The 18,783-nt window shown below is 33.6% G+C and overlaps 1 protein-coding gene across 1 annotated transcript; it reads right to left on the bottom strand.

The window, feature by feature from the left end:
• Positions 1–1,525: 1,525 nt before the first annotated feature.
• Positions 1,526–17,806, bottom strand: LOC148611107 (sodium-coupled monocarboxylate transporter 1-like). The gene is made up of 15 exons (XM_088591274.1): positions 17,257–17,806; positions 13,673–13,738; positions 12,904–12,955; positions 12,365–12,432; positions 11,909–12,063; positions 11,517–11,657; positions 9,762–9,891; positions 9,080–9,168; positions 8,556–8,680; positions 7,400–7,470; positions 6,998–7,084; positions 4,261–4,490; positions 3,332–3,432; positions 2,831–2,946; positions 1,526–1,757 (listed from the first exon to the last, which is right to left on the bottom strand). The coding sequence occupies exons 1-15, from the start codon at positions 17,731–17,733 to the stop codon at positions 1,584–1,586; spliced, it is 2,082 nt and encodes a 693-aa protein (XP_088447400.1). The 5' UTR covers positions 17,734–17,806; the 3' UTR covers positions 1,526–1,583.
• Between the last annotated feature and the right edge of the window lie 977 nt (positions 17,807–18,783).

Raw genomic sequence — 18,783 nt, 5'->3', positions numbered from 1 at the left:
ATTTAGATATAACGACTTCCTCGTAACAACGACTTAACTTTGTAGTTATAACGACTTTATTATTTAAAATTTCTTTCCACAGTCATGTTGTAGACTGCATGCAAAGAATAATACTTATCTTAATATACATATACAATGCGAACCCAAAAAGGGGGTTCAGAGATTGAATTTACAGTTCTTGACAACATTTTCCCCTAATTTAGTACTGCTTCACCAATTTAAGGCTCAATTCTTTTTTGCTTCCGATCGGTAAAGGAATATCTTTGTAACCCCTGACCCCCTGCCTTCGGGCATGCAATGCTTTTTCTTTTATTGTATTGGAGGGCGTTTAGGTTCAATTACAATCATTTATTAAAAAAACGACACTTTATTCTGTTAAGCCCATTTACAAAAAAAATGAGAAAATAAAATTGCTTAAAGTGTATTTTCTAATAATTCATACAATCCCCATACATTACCCAGATTATCACAAATGAAATGTGTGTAGTTTTAGGAAAACATTTTGTTAACCCACACAATATCTGTCAACATTGGGTTCTTATTGCATGAAGGCACACAGCAAATAACAGCCCTACATTGTAAGTTCCCAGAAATTTTTCTATCATTTCTATCCTATTGTATTTTTTTTCTGACGAGCTAAAGGCTTTACACATGATTTTTTCCTACCGCTTATGACGTTTTGCATTTTACTTGTCCCAAGCTTCTAACACCGTTTTACGATCGAAATTCACTCTAGACGTAAGAAAATTTACGAATCTTGCAAATTCTGGAAAAGTGAATAATTTGTACGCCAAATTACAGGATTGTTACTACACTGAATAGTGCTGTCCCCTGGCTTCTCTGCAAGACTAAACATGGACGTCCGTCTACCAGATTGTCAAACGATGTTTAAATGTCACTGAATATAATTGTGTTTTTCGATTTTTTCCCTGAAAATCAGGTTCTGATTTTAATTCAGATCTTGATCTTGGTCCAGAATAAGGACATGCCTTTGGGCGTTTCCACTTTTATGCCTAATGATGAAATGTTATTTTGGACAAAGCTATGTTTATATATTGATTATCCTGCAGTAATGAGTCGTTTAAATTATTTCTCTACTCGAGCATGTCAAAGCCTGCATTTTTCCTGGTTAGTGGACAAATGGTTTAAATCAAGAATTAGATAACAGGAGAATAGTCTAATAAAATCAGTCTTTATTGATGTAAATCGGAAATTAAATCGCAGGCCATTGCTAATACGTCATGTGCATTTTAATCATAACATGTATAATTTGAATGGAAGGAATATTGTTTGTTTAACTAACGTAATTTGTCAGCAAGGTGTTGCCCATAACGTCATCAACGTACAAAATGGAGATTATGCTAAAATGACAGACAGTCATGAAACAAAAGTAGAGAAACTTGCAGAATCTGTACGTTTCGATTTCAGCAAAACGCAAGTGTTAATAAAGCCTTTACTGGTATATACGGGGATGTGTTTTTTTTTCATTTTACCGTAGCGTAGAACCTTTACAAAAAATCTGACAGCCATTCAGTGATCTTTTATCATTTATCTAAAACAGTCCGTATAAAGGTATCACCGATTTACACTTTAGATTCCACCATATCTTTCAGATCTGCTTCAAAATTATCCGAATTATCAGAAGCAGCCTTCGACATGAGATGGACATTTTCTTTGCTTTTTGTTTTCGTGTAAATTGTTACTGGAATGTCATCGTCTTCGTCATCAGAAAGTAACTCACTTCCTATCTGCTGGTTCTATGAAAACAAATAACATGAAATCAAATGATGGTGAAAACAACTTCTGTGGCAGAGTGAAACTTTATGGTTTGTATATTTTAACTAATATTTTTTGTTTATTTCCGAAACATAGTACTTGTACGTATATTACATGTACTTATTCAAGTTCAAATTCAGAAGCTTTAGTTTTCCTTTTCTCAGTTGTCTACCCCGGACTTGACTTTTTATGAGCAACTCAGCGGGTGTTTCTAGAAAAGCAGAAGACGCTTACCCTACCGGTGCACCTGGTCCATGCTCCCAGTTTTTAGTGGAGTCCGAGTTGCTCATTTGCTTTTGTTACTTTGTACGTATAATTTTAGTTACTTTATGTTCTTTGGTGTATGCCTGCTTTCCATGTCTGGTCTTTGTCCCTAGATTACATTCTTTTGATTACTGCTATAACCTTGGTTCCCTTGATTACTCTTTAAAGTCTGTACATGTAAAACATTACAACACAAGCTCTTTATTATTGTAACGCTGTGGCAAGACAGGCATGATTTAACCTTCCTTAAGATCACTAACATTTTTATAGCACTTTGACATGATTTTTAACATTTAGTGCATGTATGTATATAGGTTTTCAATTTCAATTATTTTTGTCTTACTCTTTGTATGTATACTTTTTGTTATTTCAAATCAAATATCTGTAAAGAAGAAATAAAGGAATGAAAGAATGAATGAATGAATCCGAATGTTGATAAAGGATGCGTAATCATAGCTTCATTGTATATAGGAGCCGCAGATTGTGGATCAACCAAGTTAGGCCTTTTTAGCTTATAGATAGCCAATCAGAAAGCGTGTTACAAATCAAGTTAGATTACTCACGGATGTATGACTTTTGGCATCGATAACATAGGTTCTACATGTATATGTTTAAAATAGAAATAAAACTAGATGTTAGAAAGCAAGAACTTTTCAAATGGGACACGGCTATCATTGACATCACCTCATGCCCACCAGTGACATGTATGCTTCATGTCGAACACAACAAACTCTAAGAAGTTGGTTTATAAAAAATCGACATTCATTTACAAAGTTGAAAATCAACTTACATATTTCCATAATGAGTTGCAGTTGAAGCATTGTTGAATAAAATTTGGCAGACAGCAACACAATTTTTCAGACACTGGGTAGATGTAACGGGAATTTATCTTTCCCTTCCGCCATCCTAAAACAAAATGGTACGTTTATACCTCTGATAATTACATGCAGAAGGTACTTATTTCAAAAACTTTAAAAAAGAATGAAATCGAAGCATGATTATTTTACAAGGTATAAGTTTGAGGACTTAAAACTACACACAATCCGTTTTTTGATCTATTGAGCACTGTATATAACCTGAATTCATAACACTCATAACCAATAATATACTGTAAACTATTTTATTTTTGTGCGGAAGCTAATGAAATGACTGGCTAAAAATTCAAAAAGTCAAACTGATATAGGCACTGCCATTCACTGTAGGGTTCTTTAGAAAAGTGCACAGTTTAGACCCATTATAATGCCTGTTTCCTTATACGGCTGAACTTTTATTAGATTCAATAAACACTTACCAGTTAAACAACTAACAAAGATACCAACAACAATAGAGACTCCAATGGCTAATGTAGGGTACCAGAGAAAAGACAGTCTATAGACAGTGTTGAAACCAGACCTGGAATTGTGTATAGACTACTATCAAACACATAATATATTTACAACCAACATAATTTACGAAACACAAAGTTTGCCTGTATTTTAAAATCATTTTTTAAACCTCTATGATTGTTTTATTTTTCCGCTCTATCAAGAAATAACCTCAATCTCGAGGTTATTTCAAATAGACCGACAAAATATAAAGTCATTCCTGATAATTTAATTTTAGTATCACAATTTAAGGAAAAAAGATTGATGACATCAGAATCACATTACGAACTTTGGTCTATGAGATGATGGACAAAATTTTGTTGTCCTATCAGAAAGTTAATTATATAACTGTATTATCTATTTTAATATAGTGTGTATACATGATATGGTGTTAGAGGTTGCCTCTCTGCTCGCAGGGGCGGATTCAGGCGGGGGCGTGGCGGGCAAGCAGAATTTCCATTTACTTGCCCGACAGAACAAGGGTCATAAAAGGTTAGCGTTAAACCGGTAAGCACCAGTTTATGGAGTATTTTCTTATTTTGACTCGGTCTAAATAAAAAAAATCTTTGACACATGCGTCATCATACATGTAGTTTGTAGTATAAATTTGACAGAGTGAGTATTCCTAACTTCTAACATGTGACGAAATAATACCGTTCAGTTATGACAGCATAGAAGTGATAGGCAAAAGTATGCTACCAGTAAATTACAACGACTGTTTAATATCTTAAGACCGACTGACTGGAAAGCAATTAAAGGGTATCAGTTTTCAAAGCAAAGTTTGACTGTACTGAACAACAGCCTCTAGCTTTAAGTGTTAAGATGATAAGTTAACAATTTAGCTTAATATACAGACCAATCCATAGGCTCTGCAGTAACCAGCTGTGTAATTATATCAGGATGTGCAGTAGCGCTGAAATCTGGCTGTCGATTTGAAAATTGATTAAATAAATCATGAACCTCGTGAGCAACTGAGCAACCGTCTGTCCGAAAAGGGAGCTCGGGTAGCGGTGCTTTGTAAACAAAAGCTCCAATGACAATCCAAAAAATGACTACCGTTCCCACGACGACTCCAGTAACTGCTCCCTGTATGAGGTAAAAAAAAAAGCACAGTATCTGTAATTCTACATTTGTGTAAATAGGTATTGCAAAAAGATCAATTTCAAAATAAGAATAACACTCTAACATTTACTTATATTTATTTTCGATGCATACTTGATATTTAAAGCATGCAACCGGAAGATTTTTTTCCTATTTGTTTTGTATTTGTTTTATTTTGTCATGACTTCGTGCTTAATAAGAGTAATCAAGGGAACAACGATTCTAGCGGAAATCAAAAGAATGTAATCCAGGGACAAAGACCGGACAGGAAAAAACAGACACACACAATAAATGACATAACCAAAATAATACGTACAAAGAAACAAAAGTCAATGAGCAACTCGGACTCCACTAAAAACTGGGAGCATAGACCAGGTGTACCAATAGGGTAAGGGTCCTCTGTTTTTCTAAATACAACCACCTAGTTGCTCAGAAAAAAAGTCTAAGTCCGGAGTAGTCGAAAGAGGGAAGGGAAAGAATGACAGGTTGAACAAATCGGTTTTCATGGTGCAGAAGGATACACCGTAACGATCCACGAGTTCATGATGACGACCATAAATCTTCTGTAGTGATGACTTCAGTTAGTAGCAACATATTCCAGAAGCCTAATTGTAAGATGTCCAGCGGTACAAGAAGTCTGCGTAGTTATGGTAAGATCTTGCATAACGTATGAGTTGTGTCATGAAAACTCCATACGTAAATGCTGAAGGAATGTTGCCAATGTGAAAGGAAAGTTTACAATACGGAACGAAAAGACATTGCGATTGCCGTATAGTTTTGTCGATAGTTTTCTTTTTCCATCGATATCTTAGTGTCAAGATATGAGGCTAACTTCACAGTGTCTATAGTATCTTTTATCTAAAAGTCTTTAGGGTAGATGCGATATATACAATCCCCGAAACTAAGATTTCTGAACGATATTTGTAACACGTCACCTAAATAGCAGAAACTGAGATATAAAAATCTGGTAAAACGATGTTCTTTCCTTTGGATGCTATAAGCTATAGAATCAGTTTCATAAGAAGGAATAGGTCAGTAAGTGGAGGAGCACAATTTGTAACCATTGGAATGACGATCGTTTGTTAAAAAAACATAAACCACACTGGACAGATATGTTACCGATCAAAATTTCCAGCATTTTGGAAATATTTTCTTCGGTATATTTGGAAGATGATTTGGAATCGCTTTTCACAAAGTATGAAGAATCTCTGCCAAGTACATTTACTATGTACATGTATCTATATCTAGGTGTACCATCTTTTTTTAGTAACAACGATGTATAATATTTGTGTCCGGATTTAAAACGAGCATGGGGAATGAAAGTATAAATGGTCGAAAAAAAATCATAGGCTTTAATGATATTGTATCCTTATACATGTAATTACACTCCTTGAGACGTTTAGGTTTCCCACACGCATGCTAAACGCTCACCAAACGCACGATGAACGAACGCTTCTATCGCGGGTTTAAACGGACGCTCCCATCGTGCGTTTAAACGCACGATAAACGTACGCTCCTAGCGTGCGTTTAAACGCACGATAGACGAACGCTCATATCGTGCGTTTAAACGTACGTTAGACGAACGACGAAAAATAATGATATTGACATTTAATGAAGACAGAAAAAATAGAAAATAAAATTAATGAAGTTATATGAATTAATAGCAAAATATACAAAAATAATACTTTAATCAAAGAAATAATCAATGTACAAAAATAAACGATCGCTTCTATCGTGTGTTTATCGTGCATTAAAACGAACGCAAAATGATATGTAAACGCACAGTAAACAATGTAAGAACGCTAAAATGGTCAACGTGAACGTCTCAAGGAGTGTATCTTAAATTGAGAATTTCCAGCAGATCTTTCGAATTTTTCAGGGTCCACTGGGATAGTAATACCACTAATGGAGTAACAAGTGTCGTGGTATGACTGAAGACCCTCTTTGACAGCTGTGAGTATTGAAGTTAAAAAAGTTTTGAAAGAGGTTTGGTGGTACATGTACATTTTGCAGATCCAGCTATGTAGCGTTGTTTTATGGATTATTGTGGAGTTTAGGAATCCAGTACATAGACGGTAGATCACAATTATCGTCTTTAGTAGAGAAACTAAAAGAAGATAGCACGGATTTATGGTTTTCCACTTTCTCTTCTTTGACGAGTGTGATTGCAGTATATGATGTAATGTTATCATCTTAAGTTAAGTAACTGAGAAGCGAACATGATACTCGGCTAATTACTTGTTACAAGTGGAAATCAACAGAAGTGTATTGCCTGTAACCTGGAATATAACCCGAATGACATAAATATCATTTAAGGAATGTTTAATAAACTAACAGTGTTCAAACTCCTTTTTAAGTTAAATCTAAAACTTATGTGTAATCTAGTAGACTGGTATAATCTAAAACAATAATACAAAAAATTGCACTTACTTTAAATAAACGGCTATACATTTACATATACATGTATGTCGCAAAATTAACATAATACTTACCACTGCATTAACACAGGGCATGAACATACCCATTACAAACAGAGCCAACAATGGTCCTCCTGCCATTCCTAAAACTGTTATCATGATCTAAATATCATAAAATTAGAAGCTCAATTAGGTTCATGCATATGGTATCATTTCTGAATACAAATGATATAAACTTGTCCTATTTTTACATTTACGCGTAATGCACGTGCGCAATCAAGACTATATACAGTTATGAAAACCGGCGAAGAAAATCAAATTGTCCAGAACAAAAACGCCCTGCAGAGAACAGTCAAACAACTAAGTTATGGAAATAAGCAAATCGGACTAGTTCTCGGGACATATACATGTACATGCGTTAACTTATCAATATATTATCCGCTAATGTTCAAGTCTTACTGCAATGATTTATTTTACCTGCAAAACTGTCGTTCCAAGGAAATAACACAAAAATGCTAAAGCAATAACGATAACTCCTCCAAGAACACCTGGATTGAAAAAAAAATAGTTTCATGTAGGTTTCTTTGAGCTTTAAAACGCGTAATCAAATGTTTTACGTGCATGTAACTCATAAGTAGAGTATAACAATTAATTCTGATTATTCTCAAAAATATTGTTCGCAATAAATTAAAACAGATTTTTTATCATGATTTTTTCCTTTCACAACCAGTTTCCAGTACCTAAGTATGGATTTTTCATATAACAACATACATATACATTATGCAAGATCTCGCCGAAACAACGCGTACTTTTTTTGTTTCGGGCTAGACTTCTTATAATTAGGTTTCTGGAAAAGGGTTAATTGTGTTTCTACTTAATTGAAGTCATCACTACACAAGTCTTCTGTTCGTAATCGTGAACCCTCGGATTGTTATGATGTATCCATCTGTACCATGAGACGGTGTCTTAGTATTTCTCTTTCGACCATCTCTTTCGTCCATTCCGGACGTGACAATGTTTTTAGTAACTCGGTTTTTTTGGGTTTTTTTCTGTAAAGCTGAGAACGTTTACCTAGCCAGTATCTAGTCTGTGCTCTCAGTTTTTATGGAGTTCGTGTTGCTCACTCGTATTTCTATAAACATGTGTATGATTATTATTTCGGTTATGTCATGAACATTGTTGTGTGTGTCTGTTTGTTTGTCGTCAACCCTGGATTATTACCGTTCGAATTATGGTTGCTCTGATTTCTCTTACATAAGGTTGTGAATAAAATATACCAATATCGATGTAAAATTGAAAAATAAAGCATTTAAATTAGAAGAAAAGACAAATAGTAAGTTATTGAAGTATCACATACTGATCTCCAGTAACATTCCAAAACATTATAAAACCTTGACGGTCTCACGAGGCATTGTCAATAAAAAATGAGAGAAACTACATATAAATTTACACATATAAAAATAAAATCTGTATGCGCGTATATGCATAAAAGCAGATACTGTATTTCAAAATAGTCAGACGATTGCTGAAAAAAGTCGGTGTGAAAACGAAACACAGTAATTTTATTGCATGATCATCATGAACCTCGATATTCAATGGACTGCCAAAAGTTTAGAACTACAAAGATACTTACCTAGGAGCTTAGCAAGTCTAGCTTCAGAACGTGGGGACAAAGTTTTTCCACATTGATCCAGTGTGGGCTTGATTAGATCTTCCAGCAAGGTGATAGACAGTGCGTTTAGACAGGATGATATAGAGCTGAATAACATAGGAGCAACACTTATTTGTGAGTACAGTAGTGGATTTTCAATAAGTCTTTTTATGCTGTGAATATCCACAGACTAAGACCATGGAATATACAACATGTATGCCGAACTAATTCGAATTAATTTCCCAGTTTCTTTTGTTTGTTTTTATTTATAACAGATATGGTAATAAAAGTTCATTTCAAAATGTACATTCTGTACTGCACCTTTATTTTCTAACACCATCGGTATTCAAAGGAGATTATCAACCATACCATATAAGGTAGTGATGTCAGTGTTATTTATATGTACAATGTATCTTCAGGTTTGCATCTTTCAGAAAAAGGAACAACCGGGTAAAAGTTTTAAACGAACCAAATGTCGCCTATAATTTCTAACTATAAGTACAAACCTGAGAGAAGCACTAAATATGCTAGCAACAAAAAGACCAGGAACTCCGTGTATAGATCCTAATGTCTCCATAACAAAGTATGGCAATAACTGAAATGAAAACAACGTATTAAATTAAGTACGTGTGGATATAAGGGGGGAAATGTTAAGCAAAATATGGTTACTTCCGTGCATGAAAGCAATGCTAACAACGGACAAAATCTTTACTTTATACAGACTGTGATTTATGTGATTGTATCCAATTTGTAAAATAAATATTCCTGAGACATAAAGTAATCAAGGGAACCAAGGTTATAGCGGTAATAAAAAGAAGTTTCCATTGAAAGTGCCTTGCTGCGAGCGTCTGTTCGTCACATTTTTTCCTGTATTGTTCATTTTTCTCCGCAATTTCTTGTCAGACCAATTAAATAATATGAAACAATCTTTATATAAATTTGTTTGATAACTTGACTTAGGGTTTGCCAATAGACGAAAACTTCCTCTTAAACTTTATATTCATGTATATATTTATATATATGTTTATATTTATACCATATTCTAAAAGTTGCAGCGTGGGTACCACTAGAGGACATTTGCGAACAAATGTTTTGTTATATTGTGACGATAAATCAGAGAAGTCAACTTTGATGATTATTTCACTTATTTTTACATTCTCCCTTGTGAAGACACTGCTTTAATTATACCTGATCCCTTGCTAATATTTTGCCATCAAGTAGAGGATCACATGATGCGTACGCCGCGTAAATGACAAGTCCCGAGAGACAAACTAATGATATGATAAGGATAACTGCTGGTAAACTGATGAATAGAGCTCTGAAAAAAGTTAAAACAAAAATTAACTAGAGGCTCTAAAGAACCTGAATCTCTAACCTGGCTTGAAAAGCTTCATTTTATTTATTTTTTTTTATTTTTATTTTTTTTCAAGGCTAATACCTAAGGAATAATAATAATTATCAACTTTCATTGGGTTCTGTCCAGTTGTTTGTTTCACAGGAGAAAATTTTTGAAAGAATTAACATCAGCAATAACAAAATATAAACACATCAAAAAGGCATTAATTTCAATATGTATTAGTGGATTTCATAAAAATTGGACCACAGATCTCTCAATACAACACACTTTTACCCAGCGTAAAAATTTGGATTTTATAGAATTACGTCCAGTAGCTTAGGAAAGGAAATTTGAAAGTAATAACATTAAAATAGAAAAAAAAAATATGTCCAAAACTTGCAATAACTATCATGGGTTGACAGAATTCACAGACAGATCTTATTATACTGAACATTTTTATCATCATTTCAGAATATGGCTAAACCAGCGGTTTTAGGGATATATGAGAAAAAAACTACTGTATGACCTCTTTGATCTATTTAAGTGACGACGGTTATATTTGTCTGCGGATAAAAAAAAAAACCCATCAGATTATGTCAAAATACCTATATAAACCTTTATACAAAGTTTGGTTCTAATTGATTGAGTAGTGTCAGAGAAGAATTTTGAAAAATTGTTAATGACGACGACGGACGCAAAGCGATGGCAATAGCCCGCGTGGCCGTTTGGGTCAGGTAAGCTAAAAACATCTGTAATAGGCAATTTTTCAAACTATAATAAGCACACAGATATTACTGGCATTGCATTGCTGATTTATTGTCAGTTTTTGGTTTCTGAACATAGTTTTCTTGCAGAGTCCAACATTATTTTATATGTGATGTCTTTTTTTATTTTCTGTCCTTAGACTAATGGTTATATAATATCAACGGACAAATATATCAAGTGAGAGGGTAACAGAATAAGACTACATCCCTCCCACAAAAAGGTTCGTACAGACAAATGATCTGAACAAAAATTATACACTTTGTATAAGACCATTAACATACAATGAGAAGAGGCACTCGATAAACCCATCGGATTTTGTTGTAAATAAATATTATAGACTATATTTTCGTAAAATATGGGTGAGCAGTACCATTTTTTAATCAAGAATCTGCAAGTGCTACTATCTTCTTGTATCAAAGTTTTGTATTGGTGAAAACAACGTAGTAAATGTTTTTTTTATTAGTTTATCGAAACCCTCAGTGCAAAAGCTGTTCTGACACTATCACAGCTGAGTACAAATCGTTATATTAACAGTTCTATATGCACTGGACTGTTATTAATTCTGAGATCAGTTTCTTTACTGGACTTGGTCTTCAAGGAACAATACAGTGGCTGTCTTGTAGGAATTGTTATCCTTCCGGAGTACCTGGGTTCGTTTTCTCCGCTTTTTTCGGTTATTTTGTGTTAAGAAATTTGTTCTTCGGATGTTGTCGTTTTTGTGTTCACGGTTTTGTTTTGTCCCAGGATTTCCCCTCATTTGTGGTACTTGTGACTTTACTGCCTCTTTCCTTCAAACAATACATGTATACATAATTTTCAATTTGAGCTACACATATACGTACATTTGTGAGTTTCGTACATTGCTGATGCTCATGTATCGCTGTAACATAGTTTGATTAGCTCCATAGATGGTTAACTGGCCTACAAAACTTCCAATAATAAGTCCCCAAAATGTACATCTGACGAAGGGACTTGGGTCAAAACTGAAATAAACCAACATGATGAAAAAAAAAATAGTTCATATTACATAAAAGTATATTGTCGGCAATTTCATATCAATACAAGTACTGTGATCATGATGATTCTCTTGATCGTAATAACAATATATTTTTTGAAGAAATTAAAGACAGAATTGACCCAATTTAACACCAAGAAAAGTATAAACTTACAACGAATGCCCTCGATAAAACATCATTTTAGCCAATTATTTGATTAAGCCCTGATTTATACTTACTTAAAGAACTCGATTCTTCCGCCTAAGTTTGCTATATGCCAGACTTCAGCAAGACCTCCAAGTTTATCACTACCGATAGCTATAATTCCAACGAGTCCACCAACAACAATAAAAATCTGGAACGTGTCTGTCCATAGCACTGCTCTTAAACCCCCCTGTCAAAATACAGTTTATAACATGTATTAATGGTGACGCTTCTAATTTAGTTCTCTAAAATATTGTTGTTAGAGATATATTCTTCTATAAAAAACATTCTTACATTCTTGTACTTTCGTTGAGATTAACACGTCTGACCAAAAATTGTATGCTTTAGATTATTACGCATATGCTGGATATAGTTAGTATGTCTTTATATGGGTTAAGTTAGTAAGACATGGCTAGGAGTGGTTTCAGTAGTTTCAAACACAAAACAGTACCCGCATAAATCAATAGGTATAGTAAATTCTTAGAACTCACCATTGACGTGTAAAATGTAACAACTACACCTACACTGATGATTGATCCCCATATCGATAGCCCTGTCACTGAAATATACACATGGGACTTAATGAGTGTCAAAAACATTCATTTTCTTTTACGTTTTTATTCATGCATGTCAATGAAAATCAGACTGTTTTTCGGGTTCAAAATTGTGGATTATTATCACTAGGAGCAACATATAAAAGCAGGGAAATCAATGTTTATCTACAAGTATGAAATAAGCGCATATACAACTAAATCGACCGTGAGACAAATTAGATATTGGATGGTGTCCTTGGTTCCTCAAGTTTATTTTCGATGTGTCTACCATACATTGTAATTATCATATAACTGGGTAAAATTGTTTGTATAAGTGTAATAAGCTAGTAATATCCTTATTAATATCATCTGCTGGATATAGAAATATCTAGAATACGGATTCGTTACATGTATCACTCCCTCGCCCTACCTACACCACCAAACAAGCGGGTGTCTAAGGATAGTTACGGCATAGGATTGAATTTCCTTTGGGTTACCTTGATTTAATGCTAGAGCTGGTGCATACAATACCACTGCCATGTATAAAAGCTGTGAATTAAAATATATGGAATAGATATAGTTACAATGTATTAGAACATACAAATATGTTCAACTATTCCTGATATACATATGTACATATTAAAGCATGGTAACACTACATGTATTTGAAACTGGCCTAATTCAGATATTTTTTCTACAACGTGCAGATGAGCAGAGCGTTGTCTCATCGCCTGGTATGTTGTTGAATGAATCTTCCACGTGTTTCATGCATGTAATCATTATATTCTACTTACACGAACTTAATCAGATTATATTATATTACAACAGAAAACGGATACGCTGTCGTAGTGCAATTTACGGAAAGTTGCAACTGAAAATGTGTTCAAATGAATTAAACAAAACAGAAAAATAATAACCAACCATGATAGAGGAGCACACAGCTTTCCTAGGTTATTCAATACATTTAAGCCAGTAATACGTCTACGCGACTCCATTTGTCCTTTCGTGATTACTATTACTGAATCGCCTAATTTCTTAAATATTTTTTTTATATTCATGTACATGTATGAGATCATACATTGTATATAAAATTGAATTGCGACTCGCATGGTTAAACAAACGTACATGTACATACATGTATATAAATATTTTTTATATACATGTACATGTATTAGATCTTATAAAACTGAATTGCAATTCGTGTATTTTACATGATTAAATAAACATACATGTACATATACATGGTACAACAGTACAGTATCTTACCATCTCTAGGGAAAATATACTTCCAGCAAAGTATCTTGCAGCCTTCGAAAAACGGAGTTCTAGATACTAAAATGTGAAAAGAGCAGTTTTTTTAGGTAAAGAAACATTTTATCATATTTTTACTACATGTGACTATCATCCGTTTGCAGGTTTAGCGATTCAATGCCTCATACTAAATAAAAGCTTATTCACAAAAGTACGTATTTTTATTTCTTAAAATGCTGAAATATACCAATGTATTAAACGTCGAATTTGTAAAACTAGAAAAAAAAACGTGTTCATGTTTCATTAAAAACCAATGAGCAGTTTAAATAAGGTTTAAACATAAAACCCTCATGCATATCTTTATATGATGCCAAAACTTCCTGTAAAATTTCTCAAAATCCGACCATTGAGCAGATTAGAAAAGGTTCCGCTTACAAATAGTCCATGGACCAGATAACAAAAATCTCTACCGAGAGGGGTTTTTTTCGGCCAACGCTGTATATAGGTTGATAAATCCGCCTGTTTGCCAAAATGCAGCCATATGGTCGTTTTGAAGTATTTGTCTTTGAAACATTTTCCTTCCATCCAAGTGAAACAAGTTTTTTTTTTTTTTTTGTTTGTTCGGTTTTTTTTTTTGTTTTGACAATGCATATGAATTAAAAGAAAGCCAAAATATTCTTTCTGTTTGTATGAAAAAGTTGTGAACCTTTTGAAAAAAAGTGGTCTAAAATTCAAAATATTACCCCCATCCTTATAAAAAATCGTCTAGAGTAGAAACCAGACAGTTCGTAAAAATAATTTATCATGATACATTTGGGTCCAACAAAAAGTGTTTGAAGGGCAGAAAATGCCTTATTTAAAAAAAACTGAATAACAAGGAACATTGTCATGCCGCTAAATATTTTTTTTTCTAACAATGACCATAAAGCACAAAATGATGTGCATTAAATATTTACATGTATTATTATTAAAACATTTCATATTTCATCAGTTATTTTTTATGTTTTTAACGAAACAATTATGTTTTCGACACAACATACACGCCAATGCAATACAACTTTTTCATTACAGGTTTTTATCGTATATGTTTATAGCAACCAGCTAGCAACTTTTGAATTAACCATCAGGTTATTGATATTTTTCAGTTTTTATGGAATCCATCATCAAATAGGCAATTACGAATTTTTTGAATTTCCAAAATATCCTCAAACTGGAATTTCTTTGTTGGTCAACGGATGTTAAATCAAATAATTTAGAAGTATGCCTCATAATCACCAGGTTCCAATCAAAAGCACCTGTAATGAATATTGAATACTTAGGAAGTCTTTAAACGTATATGAGAATGGAGAACTTATGACAAAATCCATAAATAATGAAAATTTTGTTTCGTATCCATATTTTGAGACTAAAAAAAATACCCCTATAAATGATAATAAATCATATAAAAATCAACCAGTTTCCATCGTCAATGATTATTTTTTCCTATTACAGCTCAAACCCTTTCTTTGTACACGAGTATTTCCATTTACATGTGATATACTAGGAAATAAAAATATTATATCCACGCGACGTCTTGTTCTACTAGAACTCTTAGAGTTACCATAACACTATCTTCAGTCCTTTTTTCACAAGGCAGACTCCATTTTTGAGAGATGAAAACCTTGAAGCAAGTTTTTGTAGGTTTTTGTGTTAAAATTGCAAATGAAAACAAAACATCAGTACAGCGATTTGAAAAATGGTCAATAGAAAAATTTAATTACATTTTAAAAAAAAACTTTAAATGAATAAACAAGAAGTAAACAACACTCTTCTGACTTCTCATAATATATACAATAAACAACAATAGATCAATCATATTTATTGAACTGTAAAATGTAAAAGAAGTGATGCTTTAAACATGCATGTCTTCACTAAATCATTATATATATGTCTACAAAAATCCCTTTGGGGGTATGCTGGCCCATGGTCTGAAAGTTTTTTTTTATGCAATTTGGATTATCCCCAGTTGCAGTGGCTGGACATTAATTACCTTCATTTATATGCACATCCACATTTTTTCCGAAAAATATACCATCAAAGTTAGTTGTCGTTACATGTATGTAGACAGACAAGTTATTGATAAATTAGACACAGATTTCGGTTGTTTTAATTAAAAATCATCTTTATAAGGTCATTTCATTTTATTACTGTTATCAAGGTTAAGCTTGCTGAATAAATTTTCTTATGTGTACTCTCACTCTCATAATTATGCTGAAGATATTTAAAAAAAAAAAAAGAAAACTTTAAACATTTTGTAATTTTCCTTTTTAAATGGCCAACGTGTCCTATGATTGGAAGTTCCGTTATACTTTTCTAATTACTAAGTCACCACAACAAATTTCATTGGCTTGGCAACATAGATTCTCTATATAAATTTGAATCATTACTTGACGCCGGTTGGAACTTTCATTGTGACCAGAAGTATTTTGTAAAACCACTTGTATTTCATTTTCTGTGTTTATTCTTTGTCAATTAAAAACATTTGGATTTTTACTGATATTGCATAGGACAGCCGACTGCACGCAGTAAGCTAGAATTCTCCTTTCTCGATAGTCGAACTCGAAGCCAGTGTTGCATTTACTCGCATCAAGCCCAAGAGCTTCTCGGCGAAATGAGTCGCCATCATTAACAACAGACTCGTTAAAGTGAAAAAAATCGTAATAAATTGTTGAAGAATCAAATCGATTCAGCTTCCTCGCAGTCAAGTGAGTGGCTAACGTACATTGTGGGTTCGAGTGCCTATGTCCAACTGTCGTCAAATTGTCATTCTAAATAGTGATCATAGATACATGGTGTACACAGCGTTCACGTAAATGGAGTGCTACCGAAATTTCAGACAGTGGCAACCCTACCGAGGATTGAATAAATCTCCTCTGGATTCTCTTCGAAGACAGGAGATTTACAATATTCAAGAAACAGGGAAAATAAATCAGCCTCTGAAACGGCGTGATATATACAGACTACTTCAATTTTAACAGCGGAAACAGACGAATGAGGAGCTATCCTTCTCCTCTCTTGCAAATGATGAATTTTTAGAAACATCTACAAATTTTTTTTCGGACGCCATTAAAAACTTAATAATGGAAAACTAAACTGAATACCTGCCTTTTCCAATTCCAGAATGCTTACTCAGAAGCTTTTGAACATACATGTAACAATATTTTGTGACAGAACCTCGAAACTAATTTGGAACTGCGAATTCAACTATAAATGATGTGTGCTCGTGCGATACCACAAACGAATTTACGTGCTTGACTGAGCTAAAGAAGAGATTACAAAATTCATTTTTTTTCTGAAGATCTTGCTCATACGAAATTAAAGGAAAGCAATATGAAGTATAAGGAGACAGAAGACTTGAGGCAGAAGTATGAGACTCTAAAAACTGTAAATGAAACATTGACATTTGAATCGGATAATTTTCGAAAACAACAGCGTTATAAAATTAATCGTAATACATATATACATTTGTACCCAAACTTTGTTTGCGGGATATACCTGTACAAATCTTTGATATCTCTGTTCTAATGTAAAACATAAAAGTGTTATTTTATTATACAAACCTGATATGCACTATTTAGCTGCAAGTTATGAAAGAACGGCAGAAAAACGTAGCATGTAGCTGGGTAGGTCAGCAGACCCGCAAACCCAACAAGGAAGTACTGGGTTCCAAACACATACATCTCGGTAGGTACACCTAACACAGTAATGGCAGACATGTAACTTGCTACTAACGACATAGCCACGGGGAATACAGGCATTTCTCTGCCACCCATTAAAATGTCGTCTGAAGTCGACTCTTTTGCCCGCCATTTTTCCTTCAGAAGATAGTATACTCCAATTAGTCCCGAAACTAAAAGCACGGTAATGAATAAGCAATAATCCAACAAAGTGAAAGTTGAAGTCATTTTTTCACAGCTTGAATTCTTTCTTTTCTTTTTTTTTTTTTTTTTTTTTTGTTCTATACGTAAATCCAATCTTTGCACATGAACAACTCTTGAATCCACTCCGCTACATGATAAACAGAAGTCATAACACATATACAATCCAGGGACACATTGACATTCAGGAATGAAAACTGCCTTTTATCTCAGTTTAAACTAGACAGTGTCACCTGTGTGATCTTTTTGGACTGACAGATAAGACAACTTAAGGAAACATTAGAGTCACCATTATCTGTGGCGTGGGAATTTGCGGATTTATGGACAGTCGTACATTTGTACACTTCGTTAATAAAATTCGCTGACCGGACAACCGAGTAACACTTTAACACAAATAAATCAAAAAAGAACTCTTTAGATATTTGTGTCATTATCAACGAATATCAACAATAAAAAACAAAAAAACAAAACAAAAAAAAAAACAAAAAACAAAAAACAAAACGAACAAAAACAAAAGGCTCTCGAAGAGCCCGAATCCCTAACCCGGCAAACCATGCCCTATGAACTAAGTTAGTAAAAGTATCATGTTTTGTTACCATGTTTGACAAAAAAAGTTGCTGAAAAAGAGTATATATTGATGAATACCATGAGTTCAAATGAGTACCTTAGGCACTGTTAAATGTTGGAAATGACTTCAAAGTGTTTGAGAACCTCTGAGAAAAATTTGGGCAGGGGTCCAATATGCCATGTTATACCACCGGGTCTGAGAGGGCATTATTTTATTTAGCTAAATACATGTACACATTTGATAAAAAAAAAAAAAAAAAAAACAAAACAGAATGAAGTTAAACCATGGCTAAACAACATTTTTATCATCACCATTCAATTCAGAGACGGCGCTTAATTCGGAAACCAAAATCGTTGAAATCAAACCAAGTATAGAAATTATCTGGAAAATGGCCACCAAGAACAAACTTCCATTCAACTTGGAACATAAAGTTTCCTAAAGAAACCAAAAATCATTGGATTCCAAGCAATTGGCGAAAAAGGTTGCAAACTGGCCGACTAAAAAAATCTATACTGGCAGTCCGTTTAGAATATCATATTTATCATGCTTATGAGTAGCTTTCATCTTAATTATTCTTATATAGTTGAGGGGGAAAAGCAAAAAAAGGCTGTATTTAGTAATGGCCGCCATGACTTTTGACC

Source organism: Perna viridis, chromosome 7 (assembly GCF_037379345.1).
Source record: "Perna viridis isolate PV_CMFRI_1.1 ecotype Kerala chromosome 7, ASM3737934v1, whole genome shotgun sequence".
Taxonomy (NCBI): Eukaryota; Metazoa; Mollusca; class Bivalvia; order Mytilida; family Mytilidae; genus Perna; species Perna viridis.
This window is presented reverse-complemented; position numbering and strand designations above follow the sequence as displayed.

What these genes read in the sequence shown, in the direction of transcription:
- LOC148611107 (XM_088591274.1), bottom strand. Translation starts at nt 17,733, where the DNA reads ATGTGTTATGACTTCTGTTTATCATGTAGCGGAGTGGATTCAAGAGTT. An exon ending in TTGGAACGACAGTTTTGCAG is followed by an intron (nt 7,085 to 7,399) that starts GTAAAATAAATC and finishes TATGATATTTAG; the next exon opens with ATCATGATAACAGTTTTAGG. An exon ending in CTTTGTTAGTTGTTTAACTG is followed by an intron (nt 2,947 to 3,331) that starts GTAAGTGTTTAT and finishes ATTTTGTTTTAG; the next exon opens with GATGGCGGAAGGGAAAGATA.